Source organism: Moschus berezovskii, chromosome 12, assembly GCF_049115385.1.
Source record: "Moschus berezovskii isolate FMDL1 chromosome 12, NW_MosBer_1.0, whole genome shotgun sequence".
Lineage (NCBI taxonomy): Eukaryota > Metazoa > Chordata > Mammalia > Artiodactyla > Moschidae > Moschus > Moschus berezovskii.
The window spans coordinates 4,125,055-4,141,314 of NC_142471.1; the positions used below are offsets into that span (position 1 = coordinate 4,125,055).

General features: G+C 44.5%; 1 protein-coding gene and 1 long non-coding RNA gene across 4 annotated transcripts in view; one reads left to right on the forward strand and one right to left on the reverse strand.

The window, feature by feature from the left end:
• The window catches only part of EGLN1 (egl-9 family hypoxia inducible factor 1), a 60,693-nt gene extending 46,130 nt beyond the window's left edge, over window positions 1–14,563 (reverse strand). For 2 of the 3 annotated variants that reach the window (XM_055425815.2, XM_088841834.1), the window contains exon 1: window positions 13,283–14,562. In XM_055425815.2, the coding sequence (XP_055281790.1) occupies window positions 13,283–14,188 (906 nt within the window). In that variant the 5' untranslated portion in view covers window positions 14,189–14,562. Of the gene's footprint in view, window positions 1–13,282 lie in introns of all 3 variants that reach the window. The other variant, XM_055425817.2, reaches the window with a different exon arrangement.
• A 192-nt stretch (window positions 14,564–14,755) lies between these two features.
• Window positions 14,756–16,260, forward strand: part of LOC148775918 (uncharacterized) — a 42,031-nt gene continuing 40,526 nt past the window's right edge. The window contains exon 1 of the long non-coding RNA XR_016038822.1: window positions 14,756–14,995. This is a non-coding gene — a long non-coding RNA (uncharacterized LOC148775918). The remainder of the gene's footprint in view (window positions 14,996–16,260) is intronic.

The window sequence follows — 16,260 nt, forward strand, 5'->3', positions numbered from 1 at the left end:
AACTGCTTTAATGCTTTAAGTTCAATTTGTCAGTTTTTTTCTTTTATGGGTCACCTTTTTTTTGCCTTAAGAATTTGCCTATCTCAAGGTCATAAAGATTTTCTCTTTACTATCCTGCTTAGTGTTTTTGTGAAGAACAACAGAAAAAATCAACTGATGTTTTCCATGTGAGTCTATTTCTAGACTCTTATTCCTGCCCAGTGACGTCTATGTCTATATCTATTACTTCTTTGACTTACAGATTTTTTAGGAATATGTTTTTCAATTTCCACATATATGAGATCTGCAATATTTCTTCCTATTCTTCACTTCTAACTTAATTCTTCTGTGGTCTAAGAACAGCCTCTAAATGATTTTAATCCTTTCAGGTCCACTGAGACCTGTTTTATGGCTCAACACAGGGTCTATTCCCCCAAGTGTGCTTACAAAGAGTATTTTATTCTGCGATTTTGAGGAGTGTTCAACAGATGTCAATTAGGTCAAGTTGGCCGACAGTTTTATACATGCTTGCGGATAATCTATTTGCTTGGTTCTAACAATTACTAGAATGAAGTATTGAAATCTCCACCTATAATTTTTATCTACTGTCCCTTTCTATTCTATTAGTTTTGCCTTCATGTATTTTGAAGTAATGCATTATTTTTATTATCAGACAACATATAAACTCACAAATAAAGCAGCAATCTTTCTTTCATATGTAAGATCTTTACAGTTAAGATACACAGCAATTTCCAAACTGAAAAGATAGCAAGCACGAAATTACCAAATATTTAATCTAAATATATTTAATTATAAAAGTACTGTAAAATTCAAAAAAATTACTCTTCTATATCTAGATAGCATATTTTTCTTAAAAAAAAAAAAAAAGTACAGCTATGGACATATGCAATTTAACTTCACTCTCCTCTCAATTCTCTATTCCAAATAAGCTTCATTTTATTTGTAAACAAATAATTTTGTCTACTGTCAACATAAACAAGTTATTTCCTATAATATGTAAGTAGAATAGCTCATATCTTACTGGTTTCATGTTTCAATTATTAAAAATGATCAATTTTAGGAAAAAATGTGAAAATATAAGCAATTTCTTAAGTCAAGGATAACACGAGCTTCTTAAAATGCATTTTTCACTAGAAGCACAATTATTATGAGTTAAATTCAACAGTGCAGACAACAAAGTAATTCTACAAAATGATAATAGCCAAAAAATAATATTACTAAGGGTAAAAAAGGCATAAAGCATGACTGAAAAGTAGCTTACTCCAATAACCCCCCTCATTATTTTAGAGAAGGAAGAATTACCTTCTCAGACTTTTTTAAAAGCCCCATAGCCTATATGGCAAATAAGATAAATACTATCAACAAAGTATAAAATGATCTAACCTATGTTTACATCAATAATAACTATAAAATATGTATAAATTTATTTGTGTAAGATATGATCCAATCACGTTATAGGTACTAGCTCATTTGTATGCATGACTACCTCTAAAATTAACATCTAAAAGTTTCAGTTTTTTAAATGCACCTGAAATGATTCAGCTAATGATTATAAATAAAATGTCCACTGCCATTTGACTTCATTCTGCTAAAGGGGAGACATGGAGAGAAAGAGCCTTTGATCCAGATGTCCCTCAGACTGAGTCATTTCATTACCCATGATGTACACAATTTCTGAAATTCAGTTCAAGGCGCCCTTATCAACTGACCAGTCTGTTTCCACAATGCCAAGGCTATGAGCCAACTGCCTAAGCAACAACAGAGTCCTTTTAATTAAAAATATGGTTTTAGTAGCCCATTAAAAGGGCTTCCCAGGTGGCTCAGTGGTAAAGAACCCGCCAGCCAATGAAGAAGACATAGGAGACATGAGACTCGGGTTCAGTCCCTGGGTCAGGAAGATCCCCTGGAGGAGGGCATGGCAACACACTCCAGTATTCTTGCCTAGAGAATCCCAGGGACAGAGGAGCCTGGCAGGCTAAAGACCACAGGGTCGCACAGAGTCAGACATGACTGAAGAGACTTAGTAGGCATGCATAAATCCCATTAAAAGCAAGCTAAGAATTCTTAATCTAAAACTGAATTAGAATGTGTGATGGTAAGATGATGCTAAGTCCCTTGGACAGCAAAGAGATCAAACCAGTCAATCCTAAAGGAAATCAACCCTGAATATTCATTGGAAGGACTGATGCTGAAACTGAAGCTCCAATACTTTGGCCACCTGATTCGAAGAGCCGACCTATTAGAAGAGATCCTGATGCTGGGAAAGACTGAAGGCAGGAGAAGGGGACGACAGAGGACGAGATGGTTGGATGGAATCACTGACTCAATGGAAATGCATCTGAGCAAGCTGGGGGAGACGGTGAATGATAGGGAAGCCTGGTGTGCTGTAGTCCATGGGGTCACAAAGAATCAGACATGACTGAGCAAATGAACAAGAAAGGTGTGCCAGCACAATGAATGGGGGCAAAGGTGTAGAGTGGAGAATAGCCAAGACCAAGGCTTAGTGATCGAAAAGGCACTGCGGAGAGCAAAAAAGTCAGTCACCTTTTAAAAAAGCGTCTTACAATCACCAATGATTCAACATTTCTCCTATTAATCAGGTTAGCATTATTCCCATTTCAGAGACAAAGAGGCTGGGAGGGGTGCTGAGTGACTTGCTCAGGGCTGAGAGCCCAGTGAAAAGCACTGCCTTGCGAGCAGGTCCGAATCCCACTCCTGGCTTCTATCAGCAATCACCCCTTGTCCCCAGACACTTCTAAAACAAAGAAACACCTGCAAGAATCTTTACATCAGAGACCAAGCTCAGTTATTATGCAACACCAAAGCACAGTTCCTGGAAACAAGATGGACAAATTATTCTCACACATTTTTAAAATATTTTCTACCAAAACTATCAAAAGATCCTTCAAATCTAACAGTTACAGGAACTATTTTTAATAAAAACAAAACCAACCAACATGAGTTCTAGTTTCATTTCTGTTATAAGGGTACTGCTCCCCACTCCCAGCCCTAGTGTTCTATTACTACCACGGTTTCTATTTTTGTAAAAATTCAGATTTAATCTTACTGACATGCCAGTTACAAGTAAAAAAAAAAAAAAGTGAAATATACATGAACATATTCAGTGGGAATAGGAAACAAGACAGTGTAAAGTGTAAAGGGAAAGAAGAGAAAGAATCAGAATCCAGTATTATTTTTTGGTAATAAGCTCAGTCTTTTATGCCAAAACTTCACATCCAGAATTCTAAAGCAAGGACAACCGAGCAGATGTGCTTGTGGAGGTATGTCCTCTGGGAAGGCATTCTCGCTGAGGTCATGGTTTCCATCCTGGTACACACCAGTTAACTCCGTTCTGTTTTACAGACAGACAGTACAAGGCAAACATCTTCCAGAAGTCTGTACATGCACACCACCAGATTTAAGTTACAATCTACATGCTTTATCTGGGTCTCCACAGCTTAAACTGACCATTATCATGGGGTGGGGGAGGGGATGCAAAGCATCGTTCTGTGGCCATGCGGTAACAACCGACTAAGTAAAGCATAACCAGGCATGAAATGCTTAAAAATGTTCTGTTTTGTTCCTCAGAACTTGCCTTAAAACAGAGGCTCTTACTGTAGGACCTATGGAATGGCTTTAGTATCAGCAAAACAGGCATGTCTGTTCATTTTTAGAGTAAGAAGGTGCAAGGCTACCATTAGATTCCTAAAGGGGTCCAGATATAAAACAAAGCTATAGACAAGTGTATGTAATTATCTTGGGGGGTTAAAAAAAAACCCTGCAAACTATTGGAGAGGGTGCTATTTTATTACCATACATGATTTTTAGCCGAAAGTTTCTTTTAGAGATTTGATTTCAAATACTCTGAATTGTAATCATCCAAAACTACACCCACTCTTTGCACATGTATTATCTGTGGTAAATATCACATCTTCAGGCTACTTTCTTCCACCCAAAAAATTGTTCTCAGAGAATAAAAATACATTTTAAATACCAAAGTCAAGCAAAACCGGAGAGTCAAATTCTTTTTAGGCAAAGAATGTATGAACGCACTTCAAGACCAAACTCCAATGGCCTTTACATCTCCGTCTCCATCACGTGCACCGCCTCCGTTAGCATAAGCAAGCCAACTGTCTGAAGCCGACTAAACACACGGGTGTGGCGAAAGCCAAAGACCTGCTGATCATAAAGAAGCATTTCTCATCTTGTTTAACTCATGCCTTCTCTTATTAAATATACCTTTTAAACCTCCTCTAATGCGATCTGAAATTCTGAATAAATTACCAAATACTAAAACCAAATCAAAACTATCATTTTGCTCTTGAAAAACTTGTTTTGCACATCAATCCCATGGTATAAACATGATGAGCTTTGTGACAGCTTGCTAGGCACAAGCTTCAAGAGGAGTGTGTGAGAGGCCACTTTCAACATTGTGTCTACTATGTAGCTTTGTTCTAAAGTGACACATGTTCCCTGGGGATTCTCACTGGTGGTTGAAGGAGGAAAGATGTACATGCCTTTCCCCATGAGATTCATGGATGTGTAGGGTTCTACCACAGTGGCTATAATTTCATTTCACTTTCAGAACTTTCTCCCAGTACTTGCAGTTAAAAATAGTTCAGGCCATGTTGGCCTGGGTTATTTTTATCTGGAAAATAGGGACTAGAAATAGCATAGTAAGCACAGAAAGGAGAGTTGAGCACAATAGGATGAAAATGCTCACAGACTTTCAAGAAGTCTTACTGCAGTTAGATGACATGGGAAGAGGGGCAGCAGAGGAGAAAGGTACAGGTTGAGGGCAAGTCACTGCGTGTTAACACGTGAATAACAAATAACAGGAACAATGAAAAGTTTCCTGTCTTGTGTAAGACAGAAGAGTATAAAGCAGGTCCTCGTCCTTAGAACTTTCTGGAGAAGATAGTTTTTGAGAGAAGAGAGATCAATGGAGGTTCAGAGCTGAGAGAGATTCGGGGATGGGGAATGGGACTTAAGCTAGATGCAAAGGGATGTGGAAGATCTGAATTGTGGGAGCATAAACCAGTCAAAGAACTCACAGATGTACTGAGAGAAGTGCGAAGGGAAGCAAAAAGGCAGAAAATAGTTGTCTGCACCAATACCTCAGGAATTATCTTTCATATTTTATGGTCATTCTCCCTCAATCTTCTACAGTGGCTTTACTTCCAACAATAGGATTAAATGAAGATGTTCTGTTCCTAATTTTATTCTGAAGTTTAATCTAAACCTATGCTTGTCTCTCACGTTGAACCATCCAATTTTCCCCAGTTTCCCTAAATTTCAGAATCTATGTAATTCTTTTTACGTGGATTTGTATCTACACACCATCTTGAGTGCGCACAGCCCTGCCTGTGGACAGCACCAGAAGCGCCTCAAGACGTCCTGCAGGGGCCACAGCAGCGCCAGCGGGAGCGTGCAGCATGTGGGGCCAAGACGCCAGAAAGCCTCTGGGAGGGAAGGACGGCGCTGGGGGCCAGCAGCGGCAGCAGCGAGCACGGCCAGCCTGAAGGAACGTGGAGAAGCACTGCATGGAACCTTTTTCTTCTGGCTTTGGCTGCGAAATAAGTGTCAACAATTTCTGCTACAAATGGGAGCTTAAAAAGTGGGGCAAGAGGAGAAAGGCAGGGGAGTCAGAGCAAGATAAAATAGTAATTGTTTCCCTCCAATTGCTCAAGCCAAAACCTGGAGGCGTCCTCAACTCCTTCCTTTCTCTCATTCCTCCATCTAATTCATCAACAAATCTCAGTGACTCTACTTTCAAACAATACCCAGAATTCACCTAATTCCCTGCAGGGCTGCAGCTGCTGCTCTGAGGAAAGCCACCACCTCAGAGAGCCAAGGCTGCTGCAGGCACTGCTGCAGGCATTTCCGTCCCGGCTCTCCTGCTGCCACGCTCGCTGCCTCCTGTGCACTCTCACACAGCGCCACCAAGACCTTCCAGAACAAACTCTCCAGGGGCCTCCCGCAGCACCCAGGACAGAGCCAGGGCTCTCGCCAAGGCTTAGAGCCGACATTCTCCCGAAATGCCCGTCCCCAGCCCCCTCCTCACTGGCCACGTCCGTCTGGCTCCCTCCCTCTCTCCCTCCACTGTGGTGGCAGGGGCCTTCTCCGCACTGTTTGCGGAACACACCCAGCACGCTCCATGCCAGGGTCACTGTTCTGGCTATTTAACACTTTTACTTGGAATGTTCTTCTCCCACGCTTCCCTAGAACCCAGCCCCCTTCACCTCATTCAAGTCTTTTGTAAATATATTATTTAACCAATCCTATATAAAAGAATACCCCCCTTGATCATCACTCGGTCCTTACCCTGTTCAATTTCTTAATATTTACCATCTGACATATCATGTACTTACACATCTCTTTGCTAACTCCCTCGCCCTACCCCACACCTCAAGTGGAATTTACACTCCATGAGAAGGGGGCATTTTTGTTCCCATTCAGGTTCTCCTAGCTCTGAGGACAGCACCTGTACATAGAAAGCACTCACTTCATATTATCTGGTGAATCAACAAACAAATGAAAAGATTATCAAGACAGGACTCAGAATATGACAAGGAGGAGCCAAGAGTACATGTATTTTGCTTTGGGAAAGAAACTGGATTTGGGACACTAAATAAAGAAAATGAAAACTCCAAACCTAAGAAAATGTTATAGTGATTTCTATGAGCAAACAGACAGAGGGTACAGATACTATCCAAGCTCTTCAGAAATAAAACTGTGGGGCTTCCCTAGGAGTCTAGTGGTTAAGAACCGACCTGTCAATGCAGGGTACATGGGTTGGATCCCTGACCTGGGAAGATCCCACATGCTGCAGAGCAACGAAGCCTCTGCTCCGCAACTACTGAGCACACTCTCTAGAGCCGTGCTCCACAGCAAGAGAAACCGCCAGAATGAGAAGCCCATGCACGGCAACCAAGAGGAGCCCCTGCTCATCACGACTAGAGAAAGCCCGGGCACAGGAACGAAGGCCCAGCCAGCCAAAGAGAAAGAAGTACGTTTGAAAAAAAAAAGAAATAAAAACTGTGACTTGGTTCTGAAAAAATGTGATAACTGAAATACAAAACATTCCAATAAAGATGGCAGAACAATTCAGTCTGGAGTAAGAAATATGGTATGAAACAAACCATTGTAAGGGAAGACTTTGGTTAATCATTTGTCAGTTTTTTTTTCTGTCTCTTTGTTTTGTTTTTTAGAATGGAAAGTTTTTAGCTGGAACAGAAAGAGTCAAAGACAAGCTATGAATATGGTTCAATATGACCTGAAGGCCATCCTGTAGTCACAAACAATGTTTCAAGTGCAGAAACAAGGGCAAAGTGCAAAGGGAGGTAGAATACAAGCGCAGCATTAAAATGCATCTATGAAACACTGTCCAGGAATGCATGCAAGTGAAAGGCAGACTGAAACAGCGGGTGTTGCTTTAAAAGCCTAAAGAGAAAAACTGAATAAAAACTAGGCTGATAACATCAATCCAAAGGCATACTGGGAAGGCTAAGGCTTCAGAAAACAGCCTAGAAGATGAACAAAGATTTCATGCCTGATAGGGGAAAAGGGGGAAAGGGAAGCAGAGAATGAACACATAAATCAGAAACACAGAGCAGGAAGACAGTTCCAACTAAGGAAATAAGAGACAGTAGGCCTGCTTCAGGGAAAATGGCTTTAACAGCAGAGCAAAAAAAAAGAGGTGAATAAACACCTAGGGTAGTCAGGGAGGAATTACAGAGAGCAGGAAAATTTTAACTAAACTATCAGATAAGCCAAACAAACCGCAGAGTGATGGGAATAAAAGGGAGAAGGAAGTCATAAATGTTCAAGCACAGCCTCAAAAATGGCACAAAACACGCCAAAATTAGTTAAGTGGGAATAGTTAACTTTTACAGGAGATGCGGCATCAAGTTGCAGATACAAGAATGAAGTAAGTCAAAAGTCAGGCAGTTTTGTCACTCACCAGCCCTCTGACTTTGAACAAGTCAGTTAACCTCTCTGGGACTTATTTCCTCTCCTTAAAAAAAAGTGTGTGTGTGTGTGTGTGTGTGTGTGTGTATGTGTAGGGGGAAGTCAAAAATGGGTGATCATTCTAAGTCTTTTTTTCCTCCAGCTTATTGAAGAGGGAAAGACAAGAAAAGCACAGAACTCTTTTAAAGAAAGAAATCAGAAAAGGAGAAATTTTTTTAAATGAGAAAAGTTTTGCATAGTGCTTTACAATTTAAAAAGTGCTTTTACACCCATGATTATACACACTCCTCACAGGAAGCCTGAGAAACAGAAAACACAGGCATCATTTAACACCATTTTCCAAATGGAGTAACTGAGGCTCAGAAAGATTAAGCAACTGGCTCAAGGATACAGAAACACTGGCAGATCCAGATCCAACCCAGGTCTCATCGCAGCACAAAGTCCACTATCCTGAGTTCAGATGCCTCCTCCTGTGTGACTAAGGTGTTTCAGGACATTTCTGACGCTTATTAAATAGTAGATAAGGGAAGAGTTACACACATTTAAACAACAATTTGTTAATTTAAAATAAAATTCCTTTAGAATGAAAGAAACTACCCTATGTGTAAACTAATTCACCATACTAAATGTATTCTCTACAAAGTTGAACTTGTCTGTCACAACCTATTAAGACTGTTCTTTCAGGGGCTTCCCTGGTGGCTCAGTGGTAAAGACTCTGCCTGCTAATGCAGGAGACACTGATCCCTGATTCAGGAGGAAGCCACATGCCTCAAAGCAGCTGAGCCCAGGCACCACAGCTACTAAGTCTGCGCTCCAGGGCCAGGGAACCGCAGCTACTGAGCCCACACACTGCAGTTTTGTTTGGTTCTCTCTGTAGTATCTAAGAGGACTGACACCACATCTCTGTGGCAGTGATGATAGAGGATCAGGTCTTTCCTTATCCGGTCCTTTGCTCTAGAAGCCATAAATCAGCGAGAGCTGCCCAGTCAACTGTGGGACTGGTGAAAACTCTCAGGAATACAATCTGCTGCTTACTGGTCTTGTTTTATCACACCTTAGAGTAAGCTTTAGACAAAGTTCAAAAAATACGTATATGATCCTAGCAGTTTTATTTTAACAGGCAAATGTTTTCCTTCAGAGTGGTTAAGAAGCTCCTACTGAAGCTCCGCATTTCCCCAGGACTTGCGTTCCTCTGTATTATTCTTCCTCTACCCCACAAGTTAAAGGCACCTATGATTTATTGTAGCCCACACAATGTTACTCTTCACAATCAGCAGGCCATGATTCCCTCCTCGTATTAGACACCTCAGCAAGTCGTGTTGACGAAAGGGTGTGAAAAAGCATTAAAATCCACTAATTAAAGGATCAAAGGGTAGTTTAAGGGCAGAAAGGAGGAAAATCCCAAAAAAGGACCAGAGAAAGCGGAAACTGGAGCTCAGTGACCACAATCATCTTCCTGTTTTTCTCCTTCATGTTCCTGTATTTTTTTCATCCTTTCCTTCTAGTTCCTCTTTTAAAGTAGCTGGACAAACAGTGGCCAGATAAGCATACCGGAAGCAGAAACTTGGGAGAAATTGAAAAAAATACCAAATGAGCCACAGCCAATTATAAACTATACATCCTCTCATTAGCAGGCCCTGACATATACAAAGACCATACAGAACAGATTATGTAAATGAAGAACATCAAATCTTGGTCAAAAAACCTGAATTTAAGTCCTGGTATGCTGCAGGAGTAGAAGGAAATGGCAACCCACTTCGGTATTCTTGCCTGGAGAATCCCATGGACAGAGGAGCCTGGCAGGCTACAGTCCATGGCGTCATAAAGAGTCAGGCACGACTGAGAGACTCACTCACACACATATGCTGCAGGATTTTCAACAAGTGACCTAACTTTTCTGAGGCTCACTTTTCTAATCTCTAAACAGGTATAATACACCAACAACCTAAATGTTTTACAGAGCTGCTGTGAAAATCTGAGAAAAATACCACATATTCGAGGCAAGTACCTTTCAAAGTCACCATAACATTGTAAAGGATAATAAAACACTTAACTGAAGACCTTCTCTTGCACTCACATTGCTGTTGCTATTCAGTCGGAATATACAGCACCCATATCATGCCTCTCTTAAGAGTTACAGTGAACAGACTTCCCTGGTGGTCCAGTGGTTAAAAATCTGCCTGCCAATGTAGCGGATGCAGGTTTGATCCCTGGTCCGGAAAGATTCCACGTGCCATGGGGCAACTAAGCCTGCGCACCCCAGAGGCCGTACTCTGCAACAAGAGAATTCAGAGCAATGAAAACCAGAGAGTAGCCCCCACTCGCCACAACCAGAGAAAGGCCGCAGAGCAACAAAGACTCAGCACAGCCAAAAATAATCTTTTCTTTTTAAGAAGAGAGAGATATACTGAAATAAGCATGATGAGGCAGATAAATTTAACTGGCTTTTCAGTTACTACCTGAAACAAATACTGTATAATCAGCTAATAAAACTGTTTATATAGTCCTGATATAAACTACAATTATTCACATACAAGGCTAATGCTCTCACAAAATAGGTACACCAAATTTTAGTTCCAATAGTGTGCTAAGCAATCTATATCTTCTCATTTAATATCCTTCCCACATCCAGTATGGTGGAAAAAGCACCAGGCTTGATGTTCTGAATGACCTGTTTGAATCCCAGCTGCTACTGCTGCTGCTAAGTCGCTTCAGTCATGTCCAACTCTGTGTGACCCCATAGACGGCAGCTCACCAGGCTCCCCCTTCCCTGGGATTCTCCAGGCAAGAACACTGGAGTGGGTTGCCATTTCCTTCTCCAATGCATGAAAGTGAAAAGTGAAAGTGAAGTCGCTCAGTCGTGTCCAACTCTTAGCGACCCCATGGACCCCACAGGGCTCCTCCATCCATGGGTTTTCCAGGCAAGAGTACTGGAGTGGGGTGCCATTGACTTCTCCGTTTTCTCCCGAATATTACCCTCATTTTTATCAAATATAACCAAATTAAGGCTAGCTTGTTTGCAAAAATAGGTCTGTTCTCACTAATTTTGGTCTGATGATGTATATAACCATAATTGATCACAGACTTTTTATTTTGCTCAAACATTTATAGAATCTCAGACTGAACTTTTAAAATAAAACAGGGCTAGGAAAGTCACACCAAAGGCTTATCACAGATTTTGCCTAACAAATCTAGGTGAATTCTTCCCTTTTTAAGGTCTCAAAAATTCCCAGCTAGGTTATTTTAAGTGGTAGGTCTTCGCCAGCCAGGAGCTAAAACATCCCCAAACATAAAGTAAGAATAACATTACCTACTTCAGAGGATTAAACACACTGTGACCATGTCTGTATTGAGCCTAATCTGGTAACAGCATACTGAGTTTGCTCATTATATGGTGGCTGGTAATTTGACTGCCTTCCCATTCCTGAAAGTAAGCATCTTCAATTTCTTTTAGGAATGCTTAAAATCACACAATCAAACAAGATTACCAAAACCTCTCTCATCCAAGAAGTACAATGAAAGGAGTCCCTGAGACTATTCACAGATCCTGAAACTGTGTCCCTGAAATTGCGGTAAGCAAGCCTAAAATCAAATCTCAAGAGTTTAAAATCCATCCTTCCTTCACATGATCTGTGTAGTCAGGTGATTTAAAACCTCAATGGCCCTTCAGCCACAGGCACTCCCAGGAAGGGGTTGGCTATTTTCTAACAGCCTCCCATTAGGAGACACTTTTGTAAGAGCTGGGCTGACTGCTATTCCTTCCCTGAGAAGGACAGTTAAAAACAGGAAGATAGGAGAGAAGAGGATTTAGCTTAATTTGGAAAGCTAAATTAACTAAGGAAAGCAGATCAAGGAAGATTTAGGACACTATCTTTTTCATTACTTCACCTTAAGCTTGTGCCCCAACTACATACATACTTGGGTCAGTTTTGTACCGTTATATTAATATGCCTTCAAGCTTTTCCTGCTCTAGAGTTCACGACAATATGCAGATTTGGTCCATAAAAAGTTGAAAAATATACATGCATATAAATGAAAATTTCATTAAAGACCAAAGCTGGGGTTTAATCAGGCCCTTTTTTCCTTCCAGCTTAAAGTTAAGTAAGCGTTCAACCTTTGAGACTGTATGATATTAAGACATGTGCCTTCATCCAACAACGAAGCAACGGTTCATAAATTCGACTTTACATTGTATTTTCTCACCGAATTTTCACGTTTAGAACTTTCCTTATTGCCTATGCTCAGCCTTGAGTCACACACAACGACTGCGAAAACAGACGATGTGACACACAAAAGAACTACTGGGAAGATTCAGTGTCTGTGTATAAACACCCACGTGTGATGACCTCTTTAAACAATCTCCTCACACTCACAATATCGGACAGAGATGAATAGTGGAAGAAGGTGGAGTAGAGTGGCCTGGAGTGGAACTGGATACAAAGAAAAGACTAAGATCTGAGGAGTCAAACGGAAAGAGAGTATAAAGAAGGGAAGAGTTTATCAATTACTGGAGGGAAGAGGGATTAGACCAGGTAGGAATGAAAGATTCTGTTAAGGAAAAATCTACAATAGGAAAGAGAAAACAAAGAGATTTCATCAAATTGAGACGTTAGAGTGAGCCCTCCCTCCTGCTCCAATTCCGTATTTTTTTCCAGGAAGATAAACAGTTCTTTTTCAACAGAGGGATTATACTAACAAAAGCAAATAAAGGAAACCTATGCTAAAAATGTAACCTACCTACACAGAGAGGTCTGAAAACGGAAATACTTCTTCTCCTGTTTAGTAATGGGTTTCAAAACAGTAGGGACAGGGAGATGGATGCGAGCTCTAAGAGGGGGAGGGGAGAAGCCAAGCTCTTCCTGAAAGCAAGTAGTCTTCGGCCTACATGCTTATTTTAAACGTACCTTTTTGCGGTCAGCTGGCAGATTAACTAAACATGCAACCTTCGACCGTGTAAGCCAGAGTCTGATGACTGGTTCAAAGCTCATAGGGACTTTAAAAGCCGATGCAAACACCAGCCTGAGGTAGAACCCAGCACTTGCTCTGGGTTGCACTCCGATAATCCCCATTGCGCGGCTACAACTCCTGCGACGTTTGAAGCGACTAAAACAGTGTAAAGGAGGAGACAAAACAGCAGCGTTCAAGGGGAGCCTAAGTTTAGCCAGAAGACCAGGAATTAGACACAAGTGCGTGAACCGGCAGTAGGTGGACGATATCCGTTTTCTCCACGGGTTGCTGCACAAGAAGGAAATCCCTTTTACACACACAAACCGCGTTCCTCGCCCCGCGCCCACCCCTAGCACACACTTACTTTCGTCCGGCCATTGATTTTGTAGTTGCCCAGCTTCCCGTTACAGTGACGGATCAGGTCGTCCATGTTGTTCATGAGCAGCCCGATGGTTTCGCAGCCGGGCTCCTTGCCCTCGATCCAGGTGATCTTATCGCCTCGGATGTCCTTGGACGAGTCGCTCTTCTGGCTGACCAGCTGCCCGTCCGTGAACTTGCCGGTGTCGTGCAGGGCGCGCACCTCGTCGCCGATCTGCTGCCCGGTCTCCTTGCCCAGGAAGTCGTCCACCACGCAGATGCCGTGCTTGTTCATGCAGGGCACGATGTACTCCAGCGCCAGCTTCAGTGCCGGCAGCGGCTTCGTCTGCCCGTTGGGCCGCAGGCCGCCGCCGTGGCTCAGCCCCTCGCCCGTCGCGTTACTCGGCGGGTACAGGTTCGCCTTCTCCTGGTACAGCGACGGGCGGGCCGGCAGCTCCTCCTTGGCGGGCTCCGCCTCGGCGGCCGCCGCTCCCCGGCCCTGGCCACCCGGGGCCGCGAGGGGCGGGGACGCGGCCGCCGCGGGGTCGGCCGTGGGCTTGGCCTTCGCCTTCGCCTTGGCCACGTCTCCGGAGGCCCGCGGGCCCGCGGCCTCGACGGCTCGATCCCGGCGCGGCGCCGCCTTCCTGGCCTCCCTGGCTCCGGCGGCCCTGGGCGGCGGCGCGGGGCCCGGCTGCTGCTGCCGGCCCGTTCCGGGGGCAGGCACGCTCTCGCCGACCTGGCACACGAGCTTGTGCTTCTTCCAGTCCTGGCGCTGGTGCTCCTTGCTGCAGTAGAAGGAGCTGCGGCAGCGGCTACAGCGCAGCAGGTTCTCCATCTTCCCGCACAGCTCGCAGTACTGCCGGTCTCGCTCGCTCGGGCTCGGCCCGCCGGGCCCGCCGCTGTCATTGGCCATGGCGGCGGCGGCGGCGGCGGCCGAGCGGGAGCGGTGGCGGCCGGACGGCCTAGCCTGGGGCCGGGGAGCTGGCGGAGCGGCAGGGGCCGTCACTGCGCCATGCGCCCGCCGCCCCCTGCCTCAGGAGACCGGCGCCCCGCGCCCTCGGCCCGGCCGCTTCCTCGTCCCTCGGTCGCGCCGCGCCGCGCCCGCCGCCGCCTCAGCGCAGCATCGCCGCCGCGGGCTGAGGAAGCGCGGCCTGCGCGGCGGACGGCGACCTCCGCTCGGGCACGCGGGCCCGGCGCGCGAGACCCGCCGCCTTGGCCGCCGCCGCCTCGGCGTTCCGGGCGGCCGGGCCCGGCCTGCGGAGCAGCGCGGGGCGTGCGGGCGCCACTCGCTCGGCGCGCTCTGCACGTACACCACGGCCCCGCGCCGACCCGGGCGGGCGGCGCGCGAGGGCGGGCGCGGGGCGGGCCGAGGGGCGGGCCGAGGGGCGGCCGCCGCGCGCCCGCGCTGACGCCGCCCGGGGCGGGCCGGGGACGCGGAGGGGCCCGCCCGCGAGCGGCGGAAGGGTGGGGCCCGCGCCCCGCGCGGTGCCGACACCTGCTGGGCAGAGCGCAGCCGCGGAGTCGCCGCCGAGCTGGGCGGCCTTAATATGGCTGCTGTTTGTGTGGGGCCAGCTGGGTGTGTTCCAGGCGCGCTCCAGACTAGGTTGCAAGGTGGCTGTTGCCATCGTCGTCTTGCGTCGGAGGAAACGGAAATTCAGAGAAGTAAAGAAACTTGCCCAAGGTCACGCAGATCTGAAACTGAATCCAGGAATCAGATTCTGTAAGATTCCAAGGCTCCTTTTTCCTTGGTGTATTGTAAACAAGCTGTAAAACAAGGCGTATTGTATTTCAGGAAAGCCTGGAATGGTTAAAACCAAAAATGTGTGGTGTCAACCCAAGCCCCTGTGCCCATTTTGAGCCAAATTTAAAGGTACTGAAGTGTGATTTTTTTTTTAATACCATTTTTAAGCCCTGTGAAATCTTGCCGAGTTTAAAACCTCGTGAAAAAATGTTTGGCTACCTAGTTAATTAAGGTAATCAATGCTCACTTCAGTGTCCACATTCAGGCACTTAAGCTCACACTGCTGCAACGACTCCTGAAAAGTGGATGGGGGCGGGGGCCGAAGGGGTGGCAAATAAGCGTTACTACATTTACGACTTCTTAAACAAAAATATCTGTTATTAAAATATGTGCTATGCTGATGAATACAGTTCTTTCTTTTATAGAACATAGAAACCTTACCAGAAATAAGCCAAGGGTGTTTCTTTCTGCCTGCCATTTATTTTTAGAATAAAAAGGGCTGTGATTTAGATTTTTACAGCCTTTTTTGAGCACGTCTAATGTGGGAAACGCTGTGTTAGACTTGTATATCATGTGAATAGACTGCAGGTAACTTCAGTAGTCCTTGAGATTAACAACACAAGAGCTGAAATGTGTGAGGTTAAAAGCAGAAGACTATAAGGAATTATCGTTCACCTTATAGAATATTTTTAGAAAAACTGGTCTGAATCCAAAAACTCTTGACCAACTACACAGAACTTAAAACTGTCATTAAATTCTGCCATATAAGTAAACAGTATATTGGGGATCCAGTCTGGTGAAAGGGGATGGTGATTCCAATTAGCTTGACCTTTGGAATACTCAAATAAGTATTTTGTCCACAGCTTCAAATTCCAAACCAAACTAAAAATCCAACTCTGTAAAAAATCAAGACTTGGATCTATCTCAGACGTATATCCAACTTTTCCCAAAGCTTTATTAAATAAAGTGTCATTGTTTCATGTATTACTAATTAGACTGTTTAACAGTGTATTGGGCTTCCCTAGTGGCTCAGGTGGTAAAGAATCTGCGTGTAATGCAGGAGACCCAGGTTTGATCCCTGGGTCAGGAAGAGCCCCTGGAGAAGGGAATAGCTACCCACTTAGTGTTCTTGCCTGGAGAATTCCATGTACAGAGGAACCTGGCAGTGTACTAGGAGCATGCTGCCCGCCAGACTGTCCAGTGTCACACCAGTGAAATAGTTATTCTACATACACTCAGGAGAT